At 41.9% G+C, this 24,844-nt stretch overlaps 1 protein-coding gene across 1 annotated transcript in view; it reads left to right on the top strand.

Annotated features, from left to right (window-relative positions):
* The window catches only part of AR (androgen receptor), a 108,724-nt gene that overhangs the window by 60,607 nt on the left and 23,273 nt on the right, over window positions 1–24,844 (top strand). Inside the window, exon 3 of the mRNA XM_073358843.2 lies at window positions 8,434–8,550. Coding sequence (XP_073214944.1) covers window positions 8,434–8,550 — 117 coding nt within the window. The remainder of the gene's footprint in view (window positions 1–8,433; window positions 8,551–24,844) is intronic.

Raw genomic sequence — 24,844 nt, 5'->3', positions numbered from 1 at the left:
CTGATAGTTCCGCTTTTGTTCTCCCAACATCCAAGCTCCCACATTGAGCTAAGCTCTCCTTCTAGCTCCAGCAGGCTGTTGCAATATTTGTCTCAAAGGAGCAGAACCGTAGTGGCCAGGGCTAACTCTGGGGTTGTGTGCCCCATGCTTGGGACAGGGTTGATTGAAAGATGTTCCTTCATTTCCATCACTTGCTTTAAAATGGTGCCTCACGCACACATGGCAGTTACCAAAGTCACTCTGCAAGGATAATCAACTACCAATGACAGATTACTGGATCCTGAAAACTAATTTGTTGTGTCTTGCTGTTAACTTTCTAATGGGAGTAATAGGTTAGGAACACAGAAGCATAGAAATTGCCAGACTGGGTCAGACCAGTTGTCTCATCTAGTGCAATATCTTATCTCTAACAATAGTCAGTACTGGATCTTTCAGAGGAAAGTGTGAGGAAGGCAGTTATAGGATAACTGATCCCCAGGGAACGTTTTCTCCTCATAATTAGAGATTGGTATATGCTCTGAAAGATGAGGATTTATATTCTATCCAAAATTGATTGAATGTTTTTTAGCATTTACTATTATAAACACTATTCCAGATGTACTTACAGATTGGTTTGCTTCTGGAGGAAGATGCTGCATCAGGCACAGCAATACATGGTGATTGACAGGCTTTTAGTTGAATAATTTCTGCTGCTTGCATGGCTAGCCGGTTGACATTAATCTTTGTTCTCAGATGAGACTGGAGAATTGTTCTCTCTCTCTGCCCTTCATTTTTTATTTTAATTGTAATCTTAGCTAATGAGCCAAGAGGAATCCAGTGATAGTGACAATTATATTATCATTCTCTCTCTGCCATGCTAACGTGATATGGAGGAAACCCACTAGAAAGAGATAGTGTCTCACTCGCATCTAGAGGGGAGGCCCTGAACTGAAAGATCTTTCCTCTGAAAGATCCCTTGCTGAAAGTAGGGAGGGCTAGAGGGAGATTCTGCATTGCACAAGAGGATGGTCTGTTAGGAAAAGAGGGGTTCTTCAGGTAAATTGAGCAATAAAGATGCCAGAACAGTCATAAGTGCCTTATAAGAGTTGTCCTCTTCTGATCATTTCTTACCTATACTTAATACCAAACTGTGTGGATCAGTTTCTTTTCCTAGGTCTACATTTAAGAGCACTATCTGTTGGCATTGTATCGTTGCAGAAGGGACTGGAATCACAAGACAGTCCACGCTTTTATGTCAGGGGGCTAAATGGAAAAATAGCCTTTCCAGTGCATTACTGCATCGGAAGTGCAGGGATATGTGGTACCACAGAGGAGTGTTACTCTAATAAATTATAAAATAGTATTTAGCATGGGCTATGGAAACACTCAATTCTCCTGCAGAGAGGAAAGGTGGTCTTGTGAAGTTACTGAGCTGTGACTCAGGAGACCTGGGGTAAAATCCTAGACTTTCTGTGTAACCTTGGGCAAGTCATTTAATCCCTCTGTACCTCAGTTCTCTACTTTAAAACTGTGATGATGATAATTCTTCCTCCTCCCCCTCTTCCCCGTTTTGTCTCTTTTGGTTGTTTAAAGTTCTTTAGGGAAGGGACTGTCTCTTACTATGTGCACATACAGGAACCTCAAGGCATTACTTTAATATAAACAATAGTTAACCGCTACTTATCACATGTATAATAGCAACAATAATTGACTCTGACATCCTCTAGCACTTTCAAGCCAAAGATCTTAGAAAACTTTACAAACATTCATTCCTTTAATGTCACTAAGTCCCCTAAATTGGGAAGAAACATTGTCTACATTTTACGGAAGGAGAGATGGAGAGACTTGCCCAAGACCATATATGGGATTATTGCCAGAACTTGGAAGTTAATATTGTGGTCTTATTACTTATGTTACCTATAAAATCCAACCTCAGGAAAGAGGTAAAGTATAGATGGTGTGTTTCTACTCTCTGGAAACCCCAGTTGGGCACCATATGCCTTAATGTTAGCATACATGTTGTCTGGAGCAGTGTCTTCCTGTTTAATATTAAATTTCTTTTAGAATCCCTTATTCTAGGACCTGTGTGAGTGTGTAACATGTTAAATGGCTATTATTCTGGGAATAACAAAAAATGGTGGGTGCTCCCTCTGCAGATATAGCTATTAAATGAAAACCATTGTTCCTAGGTCTTCAGTAACAACCTTGGTGAAGTCATTGCATCACCAAGAAGGTAAACAATGAGTTCCATAAATTTCATGACTTAGAAACAGAAGATACATTGTCATTTGCTAAATGGAAAAAAGACACAGCCATTCCAGAATGAAACCCTACCTTCAAGTTCTTGAGAAGTTTTACAAACAATGGAAAGTAGGAAAAAAGAACAGTAAAAATTACGCTATTTACAGTTTGTTTTTTTGTTGTTTTTTTTTTGTTATTTTTCAGTTGACTGCAAATTTGTCAATTTTCTTGAAACAGGGAAGGGAATGAATCACCCTGGAAAGAGTTAGAAATAATGCAGAAGGCGGCGCATAAAGCTGTGAGATCCTTTTTGTATTAAAACCTCTCTTCATTATTTCCTGTGCTTTTTTCATTCAAGGATATACTAACATCCCCACATATCAGATCCATGATCAGAATATCCAGAGATTTATGTCTAAGTCATCAATTACTTTACTTCTGTTCTCATCACTACTTGTGGGGGTAGGAAAGAAAAACAAGTGCTGTTAGGACATTATTAATACACACACAGGAGATTCCCCAGGTTGGCATCTATCTCAATAAGATCAACAAGTAAATATGTAATATCTCAGTTATCGCCATCCTCCATCCAGCCAAGGAGGACTGGACAGTAGTCAGTTCAGAACCTGCCAGGTTTGCTTTTAACTAGGCTGAAACGATGACATGAAACATGGTCTCTCTCCCACTGTCTGAACTCACAGTATAAGCAATAATCTTAGCCCCTGGCACTCCCAGGTGTGAGAAGTCTAGGCTGCCCCAGTAATTTAAAAAAAAACCCTCTGCCTTCCAGGTCAAAAGGCCAAAATGACACAGGCAGCTTATTCTCACAGTGAAAAGTAACAGACAGGTGTGTGAACAGGTATCCCTATTATTTGTTTAGTGGTAAAGGCTACAAACCACAGCTCCATTGTGACACACATATAACAAAAAGACAGCCACAGAGACCTTTACAATCCAAGTAAAAAAGGGAGAACCTTCCCTGACTGGGAATTGAACCCAGCTGTCACAGTGAGAGCACTACCTCCTGACCACTAGATCAACAATTGACTTGAGATTCAGAGCCCATGGGTCCACTTAAATCCAGTGGCAGGAAAGCATACTCTAGTAGAGGTGCATTTTAAAAAGTGTACAATTGTATATAATTATATAGCTAGATGAGAGACAGAGTACTCCCAACTGTAGGCGGGAGAAGATTATTCAGTCTCCGAGACCCTTTCATGTTTTGGCCTTTCTATGGAGTCTGCCAGCAATGAATGACCATTAGTGACAGCTGGCGATGTTAATATATTTTGAAGTGAACCTATTTCCTTAGGGGCTGGGTTGATACCACTGATTCAGTTCAAGTAGACCACTGAAACATCATCAGACTGCAGGTGGCTTGGGGGCAGAAAGGTCCGTATTCCACTTCCAGTCTCCTGAGCCCTCCTACCGCCCCCAGTGGTATTACCTCACACATACATGTAGAGCCCAACCGATGCTACGTGAGGAAAGCAAGAGCACTTGTAACAGAAAAAACTGCCTCGGAAGCTATTCATGTGTTTGGATTAAAGAAACGGGTTAGTGCTGTGGTGGTGTCTGGTTAGCCTCAGAAAGTTCTGATAATGATATATTTGACCCTGGAACGTCCTTGTATGTCTTGAGCAGTTATCTTGTTGCATTTCTTTGCTAATGTCCCTCTTGGGAGCAGCACTTGGCTTTTCTATGGTTTTGAGCTGTTATTTTAGCAAAGACACTGTAGTTTAGACTAGGGAAACGAGATAGGGAAGGAGCAGGAGCCAAATCGTGAAGAGGTGGAGCCAGATAATGCTTTAGATGGAGCTGCCCAGCTGCCCTCAGGCGACTCCTTCAAGGCGACATCCCACCTCTAGCAAACACAGGTAGGAAGTTCTGAGTTGGCCCTGAATATCTGTCATATGGTTCCTGCCACTCCCAGTTCCACCTTTCTTTCTGCCTATGGTAATATTGGTGAGTTCCAGGGGGGTCCTGTGTGCCCAGCTTCATCAGAGAAAAGGAATTGTACAATTGAAAATGAAATGTGGCAGAGAAGAGAGCAAGATGTCCACATGGGCTGTTCTGTTACTCCCCACATCAATGCCTTGGGAAGCAAAGCGTCCATTCTTGTTTGATTCACACTTATAAGCAGGTCCAGCAGAGAAAGCATGGACTCAGTGCCTGGTGCCCTTATCTCACACATACACATATAATGCTAACTAACCCATTTTCTGCTGAGGCTATATGTTATCCAGTCTTCTCAGTTAATTGCTAGAAAGGGGTTGGTATTGGAGTTCTGTGGGATTTTGCATGGTCTCTGCTTCTGTGGGTTTTTTTTAGATGTCTTTAAAGCTGATTGATGGGCAAGAGAGAGAGAAGTGTGGGGAATGAGAGGGGGAGCTGATGAAAGTTTGTGGCATTAAAAGGATTGAGTGAAATATCACATGCTGTAAGTAATGCACTCCAGCCCCATTATGTTTCCATTCTTGGCAGCCAAGCACATGGGGTGTTATAACCAGGTGCTAATAAGGGCAGTTACAAGGAGCTTAACTGTATGGTAGTTTTCAGCCCTGTGCTATAGACTCATGCCAGGCATCATGAGAGAGATTATTATTATTATAACAGAAAGCCTCATCATGAGTCTTACATGACACCTTGATTACAGGTTGTTGGTGTGATTTTGCTGATAGGGGTCAACAATGTCAGACAAAGAGCACAGTTGTATAATGTTAGGAGGAGGCTCAGGAGGTGGGAAGAAGACTGAGAATTCTTAGTGTGAGCTCAGCAGTCACCTAGGGCACAGAAGGCAAGTAATTGACTGCAAGGTGCTCTTGGAGGTTTCTGATGAAACCAGAGGTGTAGCAACCTGCAGTGTGACACCCCCACACCCATGCAATAACACATTAGCCTGGCCTTTTGGGGGGGTTTCTGTGAAGAAATACTAATATACTGAAGTGTGTGGGGTTTTTTTTCATTCAGTGCAACAAAAGTGAATGCTTTGATACAACTGTTAGGTTAGACGTATGCTTAGATGGATCAAAAGGTTGGTTCCTTGAGCATTATTGAAAGCCGAAGCTTGTGGGATTTCAGGGAAAACCACTTTAGGTAGAATTTGGACAGGTACAATTTTCCATGGCTCCACAACATCAGATTACATTGGGTGTGTGGCGTCTTCATTTGTTGAGTCTAGTCCGGGTTTGAGTGCTCAGAGTCTGAAGTGTATCTGGTAAATCTTGATCTACTCAATGTGTCCAGACTTGACAAGAAAGCAAAATGTGAAGCAATAGATAATACATTGCAACTAAGGAAAAGTTCATTCTTGGTGAGTCTTGAGATTGAGACATCAAGGATGATAAGGTAAAAGCAGGCTAAATAATACCATTTACAACTACTTTCCTTCCCTCTGAATTTGACGAATGATGCTTTTAAGATGCTAGCTATAAATTACAATAAATAATGGCCTCTCAGCTCTGTGCAGGTGTTCATAAACTCACTGCTTCACAGAAATCCTACATTAAGCAAGGCCAGTTAGAAGATGGGTTCAGTTAAAAATATTGCATTGTGCTGCAAATGCTGCACAAACAATGTATTCAGCCCCTAGTGATGTGGGAGAACTTTGCATAACTGAGCAGTTACTTTCCCAACATCTTGCCCTCAGTCTCAAGATCTGGCTATAGCTCATGGACTGAAGGGCAGGTTAAAGTAAGTGGGTGGAACAAATCATTTCTAATATAAAATGTACTGTAAGCAGAAGGATATATATGTAGGGACAGGCAGTGCCTGGGGACATATTCCATAGAGACATGCATTTATATCAAAGGAATTATACTGGCTTTAAGGGAGATGAATTGAATATCCTAATGCTCCAATGAGAACACAGAATGTTGGAGCTGTGGGAATGAAAAGGTACATGACACTATATGGTATAGATGCCACAAAGTACAAAAGGAGTGTGGGGCAATTTGCTAGTACTGAGTGTCTCTTGCTTGTTGGTAGTTCCTTGCTATCTCTAAGAAGTATCTTTGTAGTCCTACAGTGCGTTTCCTATCACCTATTTCACATGCCTTTATAGACATGCCATTTTATTAAGAGTCAAGAATAGACCTGAGAGACAAATTCTGCAGCCCTCATTCAAGCTGCATTTGGCACAGTGATTAGAGATGGAAAGACCTATTAGATCTCATCCAGGTCATCCTCAGTTAGCGCAGGTTTGTTCTCCACAGTCTGTTTCCTCGTGTTCTGTTCAGTCTAGCTTTAAATGTGCTATTTTAAATGCAAAGTCTACCACGTGGGCGGTGCTGATAATTCTGTCACTGAAAATCAACAGGCCCACAACACATCCAGGCTGAGTCAGCACCAGGCTCCATAGCAATAAAGAGTTAATGGAAAAAATGGAAGTGGCAAGTGTTCGGTGTGTTGGTGGTGCTGAGGAACCACGGGAATGTTGTATAACTGTTAACTCAACCCAAGGCTGCAGGGAGGAGACCCAGCCAGACCGTTTCCCCTTCCTGTGACCACAATACTTCACAGAGGCTGAGGAAGTAACACAGGAGATGCACAGCTGTTCTCTCATTCTGTCCCAATTCTTTGGTTATCTTTTTTTTTTTTTACTTTCTTTTTATTCTTATTAATTTGCTGATTGCTAATGACATTCTGCACAAGACAAAATATAGACTCTCTGTGACCCAAAGAACTTACTGTCTAAAAGACAGCATTGAAAGTGGGCCTTTAGACAGATACTTGATGTCAGGTATCTTCAGGTGGTACACTCAAAGAAAAGGGCTGTTTTAGGACAGCAAAATCAGTTTAGATCAGACGTGGGCAAAGTACGGCCCAAGGGCCACATCCAGCCCGCAGGACCATCCTGCCTGGCCCTTGAGTTCCCGGCCAGGGAGGCTAGTCCCCGGCCCCTCCCCTGCTGTCTCGCCCGCAGCCACGCTGCCACACGGACAGTGCTCTGGGTGGCGCGGCAACGTGTCTGGCACCAGGTGGTGCGGCTGCCAGATGTGCTGCTTTGAGTGGCATGGTAAGGGGGCAGGGAATGAGGGGGTTGGATAAGGGGCAGGGAGTTCCAGGGGGCAGTCAGGGAGCGGTGGGGGGGATATGGGGCAGTCAGGGGACAGGGAATGGGGGGGCTGGATAGGGGGTGGGATTCCAGGGGGGGTGGTTAGGGGCGGGGGTCCCAGGAGGGGGCAGTCAGGGGGCAAGGAACGGGGGCCGGGGTTGGATAGGTCGGAGGTTCTGAGGGGGGCAGTCGGGGGCGGGAAGTGGGAGGGGTGGATGGGGGCGGGGGCCAGACTGTTTGGAGAGGCACAGCCTTCCCTACCCAGTCCTCCATACAGTTTTGCAACCCCGATGTGGCCCTCGGGCCAAAAAGTTTGCCCACCCCTATTTTAGATAGATAGAGAGATTGCTGCTGGCCAATTCCCATACAAAATTCCCATATCTAACGACGGAGATTGCTAAGAAAGTAAGTGAAGACTCATGTTTAGAATTCTCAATAGCAAGTTAACAGAAAGCATCATGGCTTCACTGGGAGGAGATGAGGTCCATGCCAGTCTGGTTTAGATTTTATCAGAAAGCAGCTCTATCCGTCCAGCGTCCTGATGGAGATACAGATTGTGTTTGCCTTGCCAGCAGCTCTCCTTTTATGTGGAGGAATGATCACAGTTCCCAAGGCCCTAGCAGGATGGCTACTGGGAGATAATAGCACTGCCCTCTTGGGTTTCCATTTTCAGATTTCATTCTCCAGATCAGAGATGTTTCATCAGGACAATATGGCGTTCGGGTCCCGTAACATTGCATTGTGCGGGCCTCCAGACTATACTGCTGCCAACACAACATCTCATGCAACCTGCTCGCCAGACGCGGGGAAAGACCCATTCAAATCAGGCATGTCTGACAGAAACTGTCAGGGCTAGGAGCCCTTTCTTGCTCAAAGTGGTACCCTTTCTGTTTAATATGCATCCTTCATATGCAGTGTCTTGCAGCCTCCAAAATGAGCTGCTGTGCTCTGAAAACTGTATTCTTTTTAGAAGAGCCACACTAAACTAAACCAGGAATGTGAATTTTCAAAACTCCCATTGACTTCAGTGAGAACAGCCTCAGGTCCATACAGCAATGCTATCGGAAAACATGAGAGCTTGTCCTGATTGTACCTTCTGTCTGATCTGTGGAAATGCAGGAACCATTGTCCATCTTCTTTTTCTTTAATGTTTCTAGGTAAACAGAAATATCTGTGTGCCAGCCGGAATGACTGCACCATCGATAAATTCAGAAGAAAAAACTGCCCTTCCTGTCGCCTGCGAAAGTGCTACGAAGCAGGGATGACCCTGGGAGGTAGTGTGTGCTCAGTAGCACCCTTTGATGCTTTCATATGCACCCTTATGATTTATATATGGAATGCACACCTGTGACGCTTTTTTAGATCTCTCCCTAGATTCATATGTTGGCATCTCTGATGACAGAGTCTGTACATTGCCCTGTACTAAATTCTTGCAATTAACTGATAAGCGTATTATGGACAAAATGTACTCTTTTTACAGATCTTTTCTTCCAGTTACCCCTGCAGGATCTCTGATGTGTGGGATACATGCCTCTGACACTACCTAGGCCCATCTGGCCCATTGGGAGTAGCATGCAGCCCTACAGTTTAAAGATAACAAGTAGTCCCATGTCATGGCAGGCAACGGGTTAAGAGGACTCCCTTGTTTTATAAAGCTGGGCAGTAGGGCCTCTTTAAGCCATGCTTTGCCAATCCTCACACTCGGTAACCCACACAAATAATGGTTCTCTGTATCCCCACCTCTCAGCAAAGATTTAACAGAAGAGCACCATATCTTGTATCACTGAGCTTTCATTGTTTCCCCCCAAATTTCTGCAGCCCACGCTTGTGGATTATAAAAGTTATCATAATGCTCACATATGACGGTAAATTATCGTCATTGCAGCTTGTAATTGCAGACCCCTTCCTCTTGTTTTTCTGTTGCATTTTGTTCTCACTAATTTACCAAGTTCAGTACTCCCCAAAAGGGCCTTCTCCATTCCTATGCACTGTGTTGAAGTTGTACTGTGGTTCCCTTTGAATAACAGGAAATATTTCCACAGACTTCTCTTGGAGGAACTTTGCCCCTACCGCCATTTAACCTTTCTATGCCAAAACATTTTTTATCTCCTGGTCTTTTAAAAGCTATTCATAATATGGGCATTTTATTGTTTGTCTGTATGTGAAGTGGCTTGACATGCATGGGTTATGATCCTTTAATAGCTCTGGTCTTTTAAGTGGACTGATCCTTTAAAAGGTGTAGTAAATAGGGAGAGACTTTAGGCTCCAATTTAATTCTTTCTCATTTCACAGCTCTCCCCTGTGCAATCATATAATTCTCCAGCTATTTTGCTGACTCCCTAATGTGCCTTCTTAAAACCCCTTTGAGTCCTGAGAAGCTCTAGCTAGTTGGTGACCTTTCCTCCTCCTTTAAAATAACCGGGTGAGATGATAGTTATGTGTGAGCCGTAATTGTGGTGCTTGCACCTTATTATTAGTTATGTGTTAGTTTGGAAAATAAAAGAATGAGTCACTAAAATATTGGCTTTTCCTTAACCCCATTGGGGCTGATTCACATTGGTCTGTGCTGTCTGCAGCTGTTGTGAAATTGTGTTGTTAATGCTTTCATTTGAAGTGTCAAATGTATTGTATGTTGATTGCATTTATTTTCTGGAACATGATGGATGTGGATTAATCCCATATAGAAAGCAACAGAGCTTAGTGCTTTTCATCTTCAGAGTGCTTTATACACACGTCCATCGGGTCTACACTACAGACCTATATCGGTATAACTACAGTGCTTAGGGGGTGTGAAAAATCTACACCCCTGAGCGACATAGTTATACTGACCTAACCATACCTCCCCACCCTGTGTAGACAGCACTCTGGTGGTGGTAGAGTTTCTCCTGTCAACATAGCTACCGCCTCTCGAGGAAGTGGATTCACTATGCCAATGAGAGAAGCTCTCGCGTCAGCATAGGAGCGTCTTCACTAAAGCACTACAACAGCACAGCTGTACCAGCGCAGCCATGGAAGTAGTAGCATCAGGATGCCATGGAAGTGGTAGCATCCTGATTTTACAGGTAGGAAAACAGGCACAGAGAAGGGAAGGGTCTCGCAATAAGTCAGCGTGAGAGCTAGCTGAGAACTCCCATGTTACTGGTTCTCTGATCTGTGCTTCACATCATCACTTGGTCAATAAGGGAGAGCAAGGGTTTGTTTTTCAATAAACAGCTTGATCCCTGGCTTCCCCTGTGGCTGCATCATCAAATTTCACTTGAATATTTGTGGAAAGGCCTTGAAGTTAATTAAAAGTGACAGGGCCGTAGAGCTCTCTGTCCACATCAGCAGTTTTCTTTGCGGGCCTTTAAGCTTTTGTGTTCACTAGGGGAAAAAAACGGTGTGGTCTTATCTCAAGTTAGCTAACACAAGGTAAAATTCTAGTGAAAACAAGGCAGTTTGTAGCTGTCAATTGAGTTAGCAGGTCATGGTAAGCCCTAGACTCTCCTTTGGTCTCTAAGGGTATGTCTACAGGGCTGTGTGTCTCAGAGCCCAGGTCAACTGATTCAGGCACACTGTTCTCACTCTATGGGGCTAAAAATAGGAGTGTAGACATTCTCACTTGGGCTGGAGCCCAGGCTCTGAGACACAGCCTGAGCAGGAACATCTCCATTGCTATTTTTAGCCCTGTAATATGAGCCTGAGTCAACTGACCCAGGCTCTGAGACTTGCTACCACTGGGCTTCTTCTTTTTTTTTTTTTTTTTTTTTTTTTTGCAGTGTAGATGTATCCTAATTTGACCTGCTCACCCTCGTGAAAGCTACAGACTGCCTTGTCTTCACTAGGATTTTATTACATGTTAGTTAACTCGAGCTGAGAACACACCTCTTTCCTAGAAGAGAACACTTTTTTGTTTTTCCTGTTTGGGCTGATGGAAACAGCAGATCAGAAAAAAAGGGGGTCAGAATAGTTACAGTCCACTCTCCCTGGTGAGCACCAGCTCCAGTGTGTCCCCCTGGCATTCCTGATGTTCCATTGGGTTGTTAGCACTTCAGAGGGGGCCATGCTGGATCCAAGTGTCAGCTGACGTACCAGGTATGTCAGTTAGTAGTGAAGCCATTACTACAAATCCCCACCAAAATTTCCAAGTGCACTGAAATATGCAGCTCAGCGGGGACAACAAAAATGTCCTTAGAATATCACAGAAGAGACATTGTATTAGGCAGATATTTTTAAAACACAAGCTGATGCCCCATAGCTAACTGGGAATAAGATTCTGGGGGCATCACAGGAAACACAAAGGTTTCTTTTGCTGCAGTTGGCTTGTTTCCAGGTCACCATGCTCCTCTTTTAGCATGCAAGCAGCTATCATTCAATGAAGGAATGAAGCACAACAGACAGGCCATTTCTGGGTCAATTTAACCCCCGTTGGGTGGTGTTTTAGGACCTGAGGCTAACAAATCAGCCATTTTGACCATTTGAGAAGTATCATACAAATGGGTTTGTAAGTGGGGGAGTCAGGCTTGCCCATTCATTGGATCAGCGGCTGAAGCTTTCTGATTGGTTGGCAGCTCTGCACTCCCCATTGTATTTGAGTCCTAATGCCATTTTACTATCTATATTAATAAAAGCTTTTCTGGCATTGTCTTCCTGGGATTTTAAGTTGCTTTCATTAACTGCTTGGGCAATTCCAAGGACCTTGAACCTCAAGTTTTCACCCAAATATTCCCTGAGAGCAGTTGGGAATGCCAGAAAAAGATGCACCAGAGCCCTAATAAAAGTATCTGAAAGGTCTTAAATGAATCCGCATGTTCCATAGAATCATTATGGATAGTAATTCCATGCTCTAATAAGAATATAACAGTAGGGAACTATTATCGACCACCTGACCAGGACAGTGATAGTGACGATGAAATGCTAACGGAGAGTAGAGAGGCTATCAAAATAAAGAACTCAGTAATAGTGGGGGATTTCCATTATCCCCATATTGACTGGGTACATGTCACCTCCGGACGAAATGCAGAGACAAAATTTCTCAATACTTATAAATGACTGCTTCTTGGAGCAGCTGGCACAGGAACCCACAAGGGGAGAGGCAACTCTCGATTTAGTCCCGAATGGAGCGCAGGATCTGGTCCAAGAGGTAACTATAACAGGACCACTTGGAAAGAGTGACCATAATATAACAACATTTAACATTCCTCTGTGGGAAGAACACCTCAACAGCCCAACACTGTGGCATTTAATTTCAGAAAGGGGATCTATGCAAAAATGAGGAGGTTAGTTAAACAGAAATTAAAAGGTAGAGTGACTAGAGTGAAATCCCTGCAAGCTGCGTGGACACTTTTCAAAGACACCATAATAGAGGCTCAACTTAAATGTATACCCCAAATTAAAAAACCACAGTAAAAGAACAACGGTGGCTTAACAACCATGTAAAAGAAACAGTGAGAGATAAAAAGGCATCTTTTAAAAAATGGAAGTCAAATCCTAGTGAGGTAAATAGAAAGGAGCATAAACACTGCCAAATTAAGTGTAAAAATGTAATAAGAAAAGCAAAAAAGGAGTTTGAAGAATAGCTAGCCAAAAACTCAAAAGGTAATAACAAAAAGTTTTTTAAGTATATCAGAAGCAGGAAGCCTGCTAAACAACCAGTGGGGGCCCTGGACGATCGAGGTACAAAAGAAGCACTTAAAGACGATAAAGTCATTGCAGAGAAACTAAATGAATTCTGGCATTAGAAAAGGTTCATAAAAGGGCAACTAAAATGATTAGGGGTTTGGAACAGGTCCCATATGAGGAGAGATTAAAGAGGCTAGGAATTTTCAGCTTGGAAAAGAGAAGACTAAGGGGGGATATGATAGAGGTATATAAAATCATGAGTGGTGTGGAGAAAGTGAATAAGGAAAAGTTATTTACTTGTTCCCATAATATAAGAACTAGGGGGGCACCAAATGAAATTAATGGGCAGCAGGTTTAAAACAAATAAAAAGAAGTTCTTCTTCACACAGTGCAGTCAACCTTGCCTGAGGAGGTTGTGAAGGCAAGGACTATAACAGGGTTTAAAAGAGAACTGGATAAATTCAGGGAGGCTAAGTCCATTAATGGCTATTAGCCAGGATGCGTAAGGAATGGTGTCCCTAGTTTGTCAGAGGGTGGAGATGGATGGCAGGAGAGAGATCACTGATCATTCATTACCTGTTAGGTTCACTTTCTCTCTGGGGCACCTGGCATTCGCCACTGTTGGTAGTCAGGATACTGGACTGGATGGACCTTTGGTCTGACCCAGTATGGCCATTCTTATGTCTGAAACACAGACACACATGCGACTTGAGATAAATGTATCTCTGTGAAAATGGAGGAAAAGAGAGCCTCAGCACCTAGATATTATTGGTGCTCAGTAAATACCAGGAAGAGAGAGAGAGAAGTCCTGCTTCCTCTGCCTTTTGTGTCATATGAAATTTCTGGAACATGTGACAACAGATTTTTGGAGACAAAGACATGCCTTATCTTCCACTGTGACCTGCAGGATGGGCTTTTCTATTTTATGCTCTAGTTATGAGAACAGCCTTAGGGCTTGTCATCACTAGAAAATTAGGTTGATGTTAACACAGTTCAGCAGTCAGCAGATAAGGGCCATTGTGTTTAACATCCAGTTAGCTGGTCATGGTTATCCTTCTGGTTCCAGTAAGGGTTGCCAACTACCAGCTGACACAATGTTAAACATAGTTTGGCCCTGTCTGCTCTGATTGCTGAGCTGTTAGTTAATATATCTCTTCAAGGCTGCGTTGTTAAACTAACCACTTAATTTTCTGGTTCTGCCTGAAAGCACCATAAGGGAAGTCTACATCAGTTTTTGGAGTAGCTAATGTTGATCATGTAGCCAGTTAACCGAGTCATTGTACCAGTTAGTAACCAGTAAATGGGTAAGTGGGCCTCGTGGGAACCCAGGTCATGTTGAGTTTCATGAAACATCTGGAATATTTTAATTTAAGTTCTGAGATGTATTGAACCTTTTGTTTGAGTTTCAAGAAACATTCCTTCCCTTAATTTAAACTCTTGTTAATCCAGGGAAATTTAATAAAAACTGTGGGGGCCAGATTTTCAGTTATACCAAAGCACCTTTACACCACTCACTCCCACTTTCGGGTGACTTTACACTGCCTGAATGATGTAAAAGGCCTAGTGTAAATGAATATCTGGTCCTGTCTTTTTGACTAGCCTGTGCTGTTTTGATCTGTGTTTGAAAGTCATTTTTGCCAGGTCTCCAGGTTAACTACCGTAAAAGAATAAAAGATGCAAAACATACGATGCAGTTTTGCCAAAACCAACTTGAACCCAAACTTTCAAAGTCTGAGGTTTGAAATCTAGAAACAATAGCTTAATTGGCCAAACCTACTCTTTTGTCCCTACAAGCAGGCACTTTACCAACCTCAACTACTACATCTCCATGTACAAGTATCAACATGCCCAAGAGCTGCCAAGTTTCCTCTCAGATTCATACTCTTTATATGTTAAAATACTGTTATTTAAAAGTATCATTGATGACTCATCTGTGGTGAACTTTGATGTTTATTTGATGTGAGCATGGGGCAGAAAATACCCAGAAAACTGGGCTGATGGAATATCTAACAGCCAGAGCAAAGGAGTTGCCAGTTAGGCTACCTATGGTATAGTATAATGAAAATGAAAGAGACTGGCAGCATTAAACACAGCACAAAATGAGGTGTGGGAGCCTTCATTAATGATTGTTAGCTACACAAACATGCTAATTTTGCAACGTTTTCCATTGCTGAGCTGGATAATATATGGGATTGTTAAGCTGCTGTGAAATACTCAAGGAACTTGTCAGTGAAAAGGCTACGTTTTGTTGGTCTCTGGGGAGCAATGGTTGACATTAGTTTTTTCCCCATCCCCAAGATTATTCTCACCCCTCCCCTTTCCCCATCATGCCCACACGCTCAGTAGAGCAGCAAGTACACTGCCTGACTCTTCTGCTTTTATACCAGCAATTTCTTTCCTTTCCTTTCACCACCATCCATTCCTTTCAGACAAGAAGTAGGGAAAATAAATTGCCAAATGTAAACACGCTTTCTCACGCTCATGCTCACTCCCTGCTGGATTAGCGCACAAGTTCTGGCTAGCTGATCAGTCACACTGTGCCAGGTAGGGGAGAGGCGGGCTGCATAACCTGAAAGCTGCCTCTTTCTTAGATTAAGATGTCCAATCGACACTGCCTCTCGTTCACAATCAAGCATCACTACATGAGCAAGATGTGGGAGAGACCCAAAGTGCAGGAAGTAAAAATGGATGGGTTCTGCCTCATCTGATATAAGGAAACCAACAGTCCTTGTAAGGTGAAAACATATCTCAGTGGGTGCAAAATGAATGTTCAGAACATTCAGCTGGTTTGAATTTGTCATTCAAAGCTCAGTTCTGCTCTAAAATGTGATTGTAAAAATGGAATAGTGGGGCTCTCTTTTTTGTCTCTGTGAGTCCAGATCAGATTTGCTCTTTTACAAGTAGAAGACCGGGGGTTGTTCTTACTGTCTACCAGCTCTGGAAACTCATTTTGGCACCTGTCAGTCAAGCTGAGGTTTTTCCTGCTCACTCTTTGGCAACAAGGAACATTTCATAGTCAGAACTTTGGTTGATAGTGCACAGTTCAGAATGGAACGCTGCTTGTCCCTCCAGAGTTTAGTTGAACATGAAGGGCTAGCAGAAGTAAGACCAACCAGAGAAAGATTTAGCCAGCAAAGTGAGCAAATGTGGCAGAATCCATATGGGGAGCAGATCAGTAGAGTTCAGAAGACATCATTTGGAGCACGTTTCAGAGCAGAAATGCATCATGAAAGAAAACCCTACAAGCCCCGATGGGTCGTGACATTTGAACAGTCCTTTTTTTACTGCTAAACATGGCCAACCTCTGTAAAAAAAAGACACAGGATGTTTTGAATAATTCTGCCATCCGATGGGCTGAAATTTCTGTGGCACTTGATAATACAGGGCAGGAGGAAGTTCACAGCTTCTACCCTCCTGTCTTGTGACATCTCCTACCACCAGTGTAAAGGATGTGCTTGGGAGGGACTCCATTACATTCCGAAGGCTCACATTGTTTCCTGCCTTATAGCCCTGACTGTCACTGAAGTTAATGGCAACACTCCCATTGATTATAATAGTGCAGGATCAATACATATATCCCGTGGAGGCTCATCATAGCCATCTTTGGAATGAGGAATACTAAAGTGGGACTCCTTTGAGAACGGATCTGCACTTTCCTACTTGGTCATAGGGGTCGCTGTTCAACAGGGCACTGTCTGTATTACTTCTGGCCTTGCCAGCCTGGGAAGGACAGAGACAAGGAATCAAACCTAGATCTCTAGCACAACAGTATGGAGCGCTAAGCCCGTGACCAACAGAGCAGCCTTTTGTTATGTTTGCAAAAGCTAACATGCCTTTATTTTTAAGCTCTTTTTCTTTTTTACTTGAAGATTCATAGTGAAGTTTCCTTGAATAAAAGCAGCCACACATCATTGCTACATTCTCACATAGGACAGGCTGACAATTAATGCTGCTAACGATGGGGCGTAGTTTTCACTCTCCGGGTCACCCTGACCTGTTCTGCCTCGTCTGTTTTACATTTGTTTTTAATGCTGGTTTAAACGTAATTCTAAAGCCTTGTATGCTGTGAATTCACGCACTGCTATTTTTCCCCCCAGTAGAAAGACAAAGCATTCAAGAATGCTTCCAGGCTCAATGAGTTTGTATTAACTGTTTATTAATCACCAGTCACTTCTGGGTAGAGAGCTGTGTGTGACCAGTGAACCTGCAGCTTTAAGTATTTATAGTGCTATAAGGAAGAGACCAAGCAAATGTCTTATTTAAAACTCTCTCTTCTTTGGCACAGAATGGCAGTTTTGAAGTCTTCATTATTGATTTAGTTCACTCTGACATGAGAGCTGAAATCCATTAAACAGGATCTTCTCATGACCCATACCATCAAACCAAAAAAAGGGGACAATGGAAGAAGTGAAGTAGTTATAGCACTTGGTAGTGTTCATAACTTTTCAGCAAGAGTCTCCAATGCACTTCACTCCTGCCCTACAGTCTCCCTTGTTATTGCAGACTTGGACACCTATACACCTGTGCTGATGCATCTCAATCCTGACCTGTAGTAACCCTTCTGTTCCACTCGTAAGCAACCAATCATCTGTGCTAATGCACCTTACACAGCCCTCTTCCAGTTTTGGCCATGCACCAATCTATTAGAATTCTTTGATGGTGTCAGCAAACGTGGACAAGGGAGATGCAGTAGATTTAGTGAACTTGGACTTTCAGAAATCCTTGGACAAGGTCCCTCATCAAAGGCTCTTAAGCAAAGTAGGCAATCATAGGATAAGAGGGAAGGTCCTCTCATGGATCAGTAATAGGTTAAAAAGACAGGAAACAAAGGGTAGGAATAAATGGTGAGTTTTCAGAATGGAGTGAGGTAAATAGTGGTGTCCCCAAGGGGTCTGTACTGAGACGAGTCCTATTCAACATATTCATAAATGATCTGGAAAAAGGGGTAAACAGTGAGGCGGCAACATTTGCAGACAATGCAAAATTACTCAAGATAGTTAAGTCCAAAGCTGACTGCAAAGAGTTCCAAAGGGATCTCATAAAATTGGGTGGCTTAGCAACAAAATGGCAGATGAAATTCAGTGTTGATAAATGCAAAGTAATGCATATTGGTAAACATAATCCCAACTATACATAAAAAATGATGGGGCCTCAATTAGCTGTTACCACTCAAGAAAGAGATCTTGGAGCCATTGTGGATAGTTCTCTGAAATCATCCACTCAATGTACGGCAGCAGTCAAAAAAGCAAACAGAATGTTTGGAACCATTAGGAAAATGATAGATAATAAGACAGAAAATGTAATAATGCCACTATATAAATCCATGGACTGCCCACACCTAGAATACTGCGTGCAGTTCTGGTTGCCCCATCTCAAAAAAGATGTATTAGAATTGGAAAAGGTACAAAGAAGGGCAACAAAAATGAGTAAGGGTATGGAAAAGCTTCCATATAAGGAGAGATTAAAAAGATTGGGATTTATCAGCTTGGAAAAGAAACGACTAAGGGGAGGATATAATAGAGGCCTATACAATTGTGAATGGTGTGGAGAAAGTGAATAAGGAGGTGTTATTTACCCCTTCACATAACACAAGAACCAGGGGTCACCCAATGAAATTAATAGGCAGCGATTTAAAACAAACAAAAGGACACATTTCTTCACACAATACACAGTCAACCTAAGGAACTCATTGCCAGGGAAAGTTGTGAAGACCAAAAGTATAACAGGGTTCAAAAAGAACTAGATAAGTTCATGGAGGACAGGTCCATCAATGGCTATTAGCCAAGATGGTCGGGATGCAACCTCATATGTTCTGGGTGTCCCTAATCTCTGACTGCCAGAAGCTGGGAATGGATGACAGGGGATGGATCACTGGATGATTGCGCATTCTGTTCATTCCCTCTGAAGCACTGAGCCACTGTCAGAAGACAGTATACTGGGCTAGATGGACCATTGGTCTGACTCTGTATGACCGTTCTTATTTTCTTATGTTCTTATAATTCTGTCACTCCATTTTAGTCCTGACCTGCAAAACTTTCTGCCACTCCAGTCAAGGGCATTGCCTAAATAGGGGCTTCCAATACACTATAATCCTGACCTAGAGTGTACACACACGTTGTTCCATATGTAAGGACTACACACACACTGACATTGGACTGTAATCACAGCCTGTCGAACACACTGCTGTTCTGGTCTTGGGTTCCCAGCCACAGGATTGCCCGTGCACCTCATTCCTGACTTGAAGCACCCCCTGCTGTTCCAGTCTGGATTTCCTCCTGACTAGAGACTTTGAAATGTGGCAGACATGCTTGAGTCTTACATATTAAAGCCAGAAGGACCCATTGTGATCATCTAATCTGACCTCCTTCATAACACAGGCCACAGGACTTCCCTGAGTTAATTCCTGCTGGAAGTCCAATAGCTGTGGTTGAACTAGAGCATATCTTTTAGAAGAACATCCAGTCTTGGTTTTAAAATGTCCAGTGATGAAGAATCCATCACAATCCCGGGTAAGCTGTTTCAATAGTCAGTTACCCTCAGTGTTAAAAATTTGCATCTTTTTTCTTGTCTGAATTTGTGTACTTTCAGCTTCCAGCCATTGGATCTTATTATAGCTTTGTCTGCTATATTTGAAGAGCCCTCTCATATCAAATTTCTATTTCCCATGTAGGTATTTACAGACTGTGATCAAATCACCCCTAAACTTTTTCGTTGATAAGGTAATTAGATTGAACTCCTTGCATTTCTCACTATAAAGCATGTTTTCCAGTCCTTTAATCATTCCTAGACACTAGAGCTGGACACAGTATTCCAATAGCATTTGCACCAGTGCCAAATACAGAAGTAATATAACCTCCCTACTCCTACTTAATGTTCCCATTTATACATACAAGGATCACATTAGCCCTTTTGGCCACAGCATGGCACTGGGAGCTCATGGTCAGCTGATTATCCACCCTGACCCCGAGTCTTTTTCAGTCACTGCTTCCCAAGTTAGATTCCCCCATTCTGTCAGCATGGCCTACATTCTTTGTTCCTAGATGTATGACTCTTACATTTGGCAGTATTGAAACATATTGTTTTACTGCAGCAAGTTTACCAAGGGATTCAGCTTGTTCTGTGTCAGTGACTTGTCCTCTTCATTGTTTACCACTTCCCCAATCTCTGTGTCATCTGCAAACTTTATCAATGATGAGTTTGTTTTCTTCCAGGTCATTCATAAATTTTTTTTAATAGTGTAGGGCCAAGAACCAATCCCTGCAAGATCCCACTAGTCTCACACCCACTCAGCAATGATTCCCTATTTACAATTACATTTTGAAACATATCAGTTAGCTAGTTTTTAACCCACTTACTATGTGCCATGTAGATGTTTCATCATTATAGCCTACTAATCAAAATGTGGTGTAGTACTAAGTCAAATGACTTACAGAAGTATATTACATCAACACTGTTACCTTTACCAACCACATTTGTTATCAAAAATGATACTAAGGTAGTTTGACTTATCTTACCTTCTTTTTGCAGTCATTCCATTATTTATCCTAGGTTTGAAACCAGGCAGACAGTTCTGTAATTACTTTAGTGATCCCATTGACCCTTTTTAAATATTGGCACATTAGCTTTCTTCTGGTGCTCTAGAACTTCCCCAGTGTTCCAAGACTTATTAAAAATCAACATTAGTGGTCCACAGAGCTCTTCGGCAAACTCTTTTAAAACTCTTGGAAGCATCTTATCCAGACCTGCTCATTTAAAGATGCCTCACTTTAGTAGCTGCTGTTTAACATCCTCCTTAGTTACTGTTGGAATGAAAAGTATTTCATCATTATCATCATCATGTGATGTGAATATATTATCTGGCTTTTCCCCAAACACAACAGAAATAATTACTGAATAAAGAGTAAAGTGAGAATATCAAACTCATCTCACTTGTAATTTATGGTAAATAGGTGGAAGACCAGTGCATTTAACCCAGTATATTGTGAGGCTCCCAGATTTTTCATATTTCAAGTAACAGCAAAAGCAGTTAATGTATTTTTCATTATCAATATTCATCTAATTATTTTGCCGGGGTGTTTGTAATGATGGCAGTGCATTATTTACAGATTGAGGGTGGGGAGCCAAAAACCTCCTCTCATATCTTCACAGTAGATCTTGACTCTAATTATTTTTGTTCCTATGCATGTGCAGAGTGACAGTTGCCATCAGTGGGAATGTTGTGCACATAAGCAAAGCAAAATACCAGTCAAGAGGCGCTGTGCTAATTTGAAGGGGGTGGGGAGGAGGGCTAGGTGTTTTCCTGGATGCTGTGTTTGTCCAAATGTCTGAATGCTTCACCCATGCTTTCACTGAAACAACCTCTCATGTTTTTAGATTAAAAAATAAAAAAAAGTAAAACACTGAAAAGGACCAGATAGGTAACACAATATGGATGGGGTATATATAGTCCTGGAGAAGTACCCACCAATGCCATGGAAATAACAATACCTTTGAGAAAGCTGCTCGTTTTTCAGGCTGAATACAGTATAATTCCTCCGCTGAGAAAAAATCTGAAAGTCCTCTGGATCTAATAAATCAGATTTTCATTGGTGATGGGAAGAATCAAACTTCTCCATCCCTGGCAATAAAAATAAACACAAATGCTTATATCTTCCTTCTCTATGAAATGGGAATTATTCATATAATTGACACTCCTTTTGAACAGAAACATATATAACCTATATATTCTCATGAGAGTCGGGGTGATTATTTCAACTTGTTGTTTTCTTTCTTCACATTGATCCTTTTTACCACTAGTAATTCAATTTTTTTTAAATGAATATAGCACTGACTGTAGGTCTCAGATCCATGCACATATATGTTATAGCATACAATAACATATACCTCTTTGTAGATGCAGGACCTATAATGGATGACCCTTCTCTTGGTTTATTTGTCTTGATTATTCAACTCTGAAGGGACTGATTTGAAATTTCTCTCTCTCATTAAAGTGGAAGGACCTTGTTCCCTATAAGCACATAGACTTTTAAAAGTACAGCAAGGGGTTGAACTGAAGGACATCAGCATGTCACCATGACATTGACTTGCTCAGTCATGCCTCCAGCCTTTCCAGATTTTTTATTGATTATGGTGGGATTTCTAGTAACTGGAAATCAGCACTTTGTACTCATGTCTCTCCTTGTTTGTCCAAAATCCAATCACCTATTGATTTAAAGTGTACAGTTCTCCTGTTCTGCCCTGATGATAGATTTTTTTAGGGAAGGTATCTCAAGGTTACTAACGGGGGGCGAGCTACATCACTCTGAGTCCTGATGGTATGGCTGCCATCAGAGTTTTGGAGGAGTTTGAGAGGAGTGATTTCTTGTTTTTTGTTTTGCTTGTGACCCACACAAATAATTGCAGGACTATGTCATGCTGCACTTTGGTCTTGTTTTCCATGCTACTCTCTGATTTTTATTTCCATGTTCTCATTTTCTCAAAGCAGCCTCCCTTATTTGCTATTACTGTAGATCATCCAGAGTATATTATTTAAAGATCAGCCTTTGCATTGATTTACAAAGCTGCACTTTGACTTGACATTTTTACGTTTCAAGGCTTATTTTTCTAATTACAGCCAAAAGGAAGTTTCAGATGAGTATCATATAATGTAGGTGCCAGAACCCCAAGGACAACAGTTTTTGTGTTATTTTCTGTGCTTGAACTAAGCAATCAGCTTTTTATCATGATTGATTAATTTTCATTGGGGCTGTTGGGGATAAAAGGTTTACCATCTAGAGTAACATGCTCAGCTCAGTAGATTTCATACATATGAACCAGTCAGCCATTGATGTAAACATCAGAACATTATAAATTAAACTGAACACTAAATACCCAATCTCAAAGCATTTCTAAATTTTACACATGAAGTTCCTGGTATTTTGTTCATGGACTGTATAATTTGTATGTGAGATCTAACCATCTGTCAATCTATCTAATGCAGTGGTTCTCAACCAGAGGTACAATACCCCTTGGGGTATGCAGAGGTCTTCCAGGGGGTACATCAACTCATCTAGATATTTACCTAGTTTTACAACAGGTACATAAAAAGCACTAGCAAAGTCAGTACAAACTAAAATGTCATACAGACATACTTGTTTGTACTGCTCTATGTACTATACACTGAAATTTAAGTACAATATTTATATTCGTTGATTAATTTTATAATTATTTGGTAAAAATGAGAAAGTGAGAAATTTTTCAGTAATAGTAGGCTGTGACACTTGTAGTTTATATCTGATTTTGTAAGCAAGTCATTTTTAAGTAAGGTGTAACATGGGGGTATGCAAGACAAATCAGACTCCTGAAAGGGGTACAGTAGTCTGGAAGGGTTGAGAGCCACTGATCTAATGTATCTGTCTGTCTAATCTATGAGGTCCGTCGCTGTAGTGTGTAGGTGTTGGTTTCTAGGGTATCCTCATTGTGGCATCCTGTGCACTGCAATTTGCCAATGGTATGCTAACATCACACATCCACAAGGTTGCAGCTCCACCTGGTCCCAGCTAATTGCCATCTTGTCGTGAGTGATGCCTGTTTTGAAGGAAGTGACTGAGATGGTTGTGGTGAAGCAGCTCTGGTGCCATCTAGTCTTTTGATTTCCTTGATCCATTTGTAGAGGAATGCTTGAGTCCTCCAGTGTTTGGCTTAGATTCAACCTGCTGTTCATGGCTTATTTTCTCCCTCTGGTTAATCCTGTAATAAAGTTACAGTATTGGATTTGTGATGTCACAATAATTTGCATGGCAATAGTGCCTAGATACCACAGTGATGGGTGTAATATAAATTTCCAGCAAGATAACTATGATGTAGAGATTGTGCTATGTTGTGGTGCCACAGGGTGATGGGCTTCTGTGCTTCAGAGTCACGTGGTGCAGTGATTTATTTGCTGTCAGTCATATGTTGTGTTATGTATTTTTTTTTACTTGCACAGTTGTTTGGATCAATACACGCCACCCGCCCCTTTCCTCAACACACTCATGCAGTCATAACATCCGTGATATGCCCACATCTTGAATACTGTGTGCAGTTCTGGTCACCCCATCTCAAAAAAATATATTTGAATTGGAAAAGGTACAGAGAAGGGCAACCGAAATTATCAGAGGTATTGAACAGCTTCCATATGAGGAGGTATTTTAAAAATTTTGGATTGTTCTGTTTAGAAAAGAGATGACTAAAGGGGAATATGATGGAGGTCTATAAAACCATGAATGGTGTGGAGAAAGTGAATAAGGGAGTGTTATTTACAGCTTCACAAAACATAAGAACTAGGGATCACCCAATGAAATTGATAGGTAGCAGGTTAAAAACAAACACAAGGAAGTATTTCTTTACACAACGCACTGTCAACCTGTAGAACTCATTGGCAGGCAATGCTGTGAAGGCCAAAAGTATAACAGGGTTGAAAAAAAGAATTAGATAAGTTCATGGAGGATAGGTCTATCAATGGCTACTAGCCAAGATGGTCAGAGATGCAACCCCATGCTCTGGGTGTCCCTATACCTCTGACTGCTAGAAGCTGGGAGTGGATGCCAGGGATGGATCACTAGATAAATTGCCCTGTTCTGTTCATTCCCTCTGAAGCATCTGGCATTAGCCAAGGTTAGAAGACAGGGCTAGATGGACCATTGGTCTGACCCAGCAATCCTTCCAAAATAAATCTATCTGAAAGTAACACCATGCAGATGGGACCAATTGCTCTTGAAGTCAAGCAGCCTCGTCCTTGTCTCAGTAACACTGCTTTCCATGTATGAATTAATGGGTTGAATGCTTTCTCTGTATAATAGACCTCCATCCTTATTCTTACACAGTGCCCCCATCACCATGGCACCTGGATAGCTTTGCAGGCTGCGGCTGTCGCTAGACTAAATGTGAGGGTGCAGCTCTCTTTCAGCTTCACCCTCCTTGTGGGTGGTGGGGCTGGAATTGTAAGAA

Source organism: Lepidochelys kempii, chromosome 9, assembly GCF_965140285.1.
Source record: "Lepidochelys kempii isolate rLepKem1 chromosome 9, rLepKem1.hap1, whole genome shotgun sequence".
NCBI lineage: Eukaryota > Metazoa > Chordata > Testudines > Cheloniidae > Lepidochelys > Lepidochelys kempii.
This window is presented reverse-complemented; position numbering and strand designations above follow the sequence as displayed.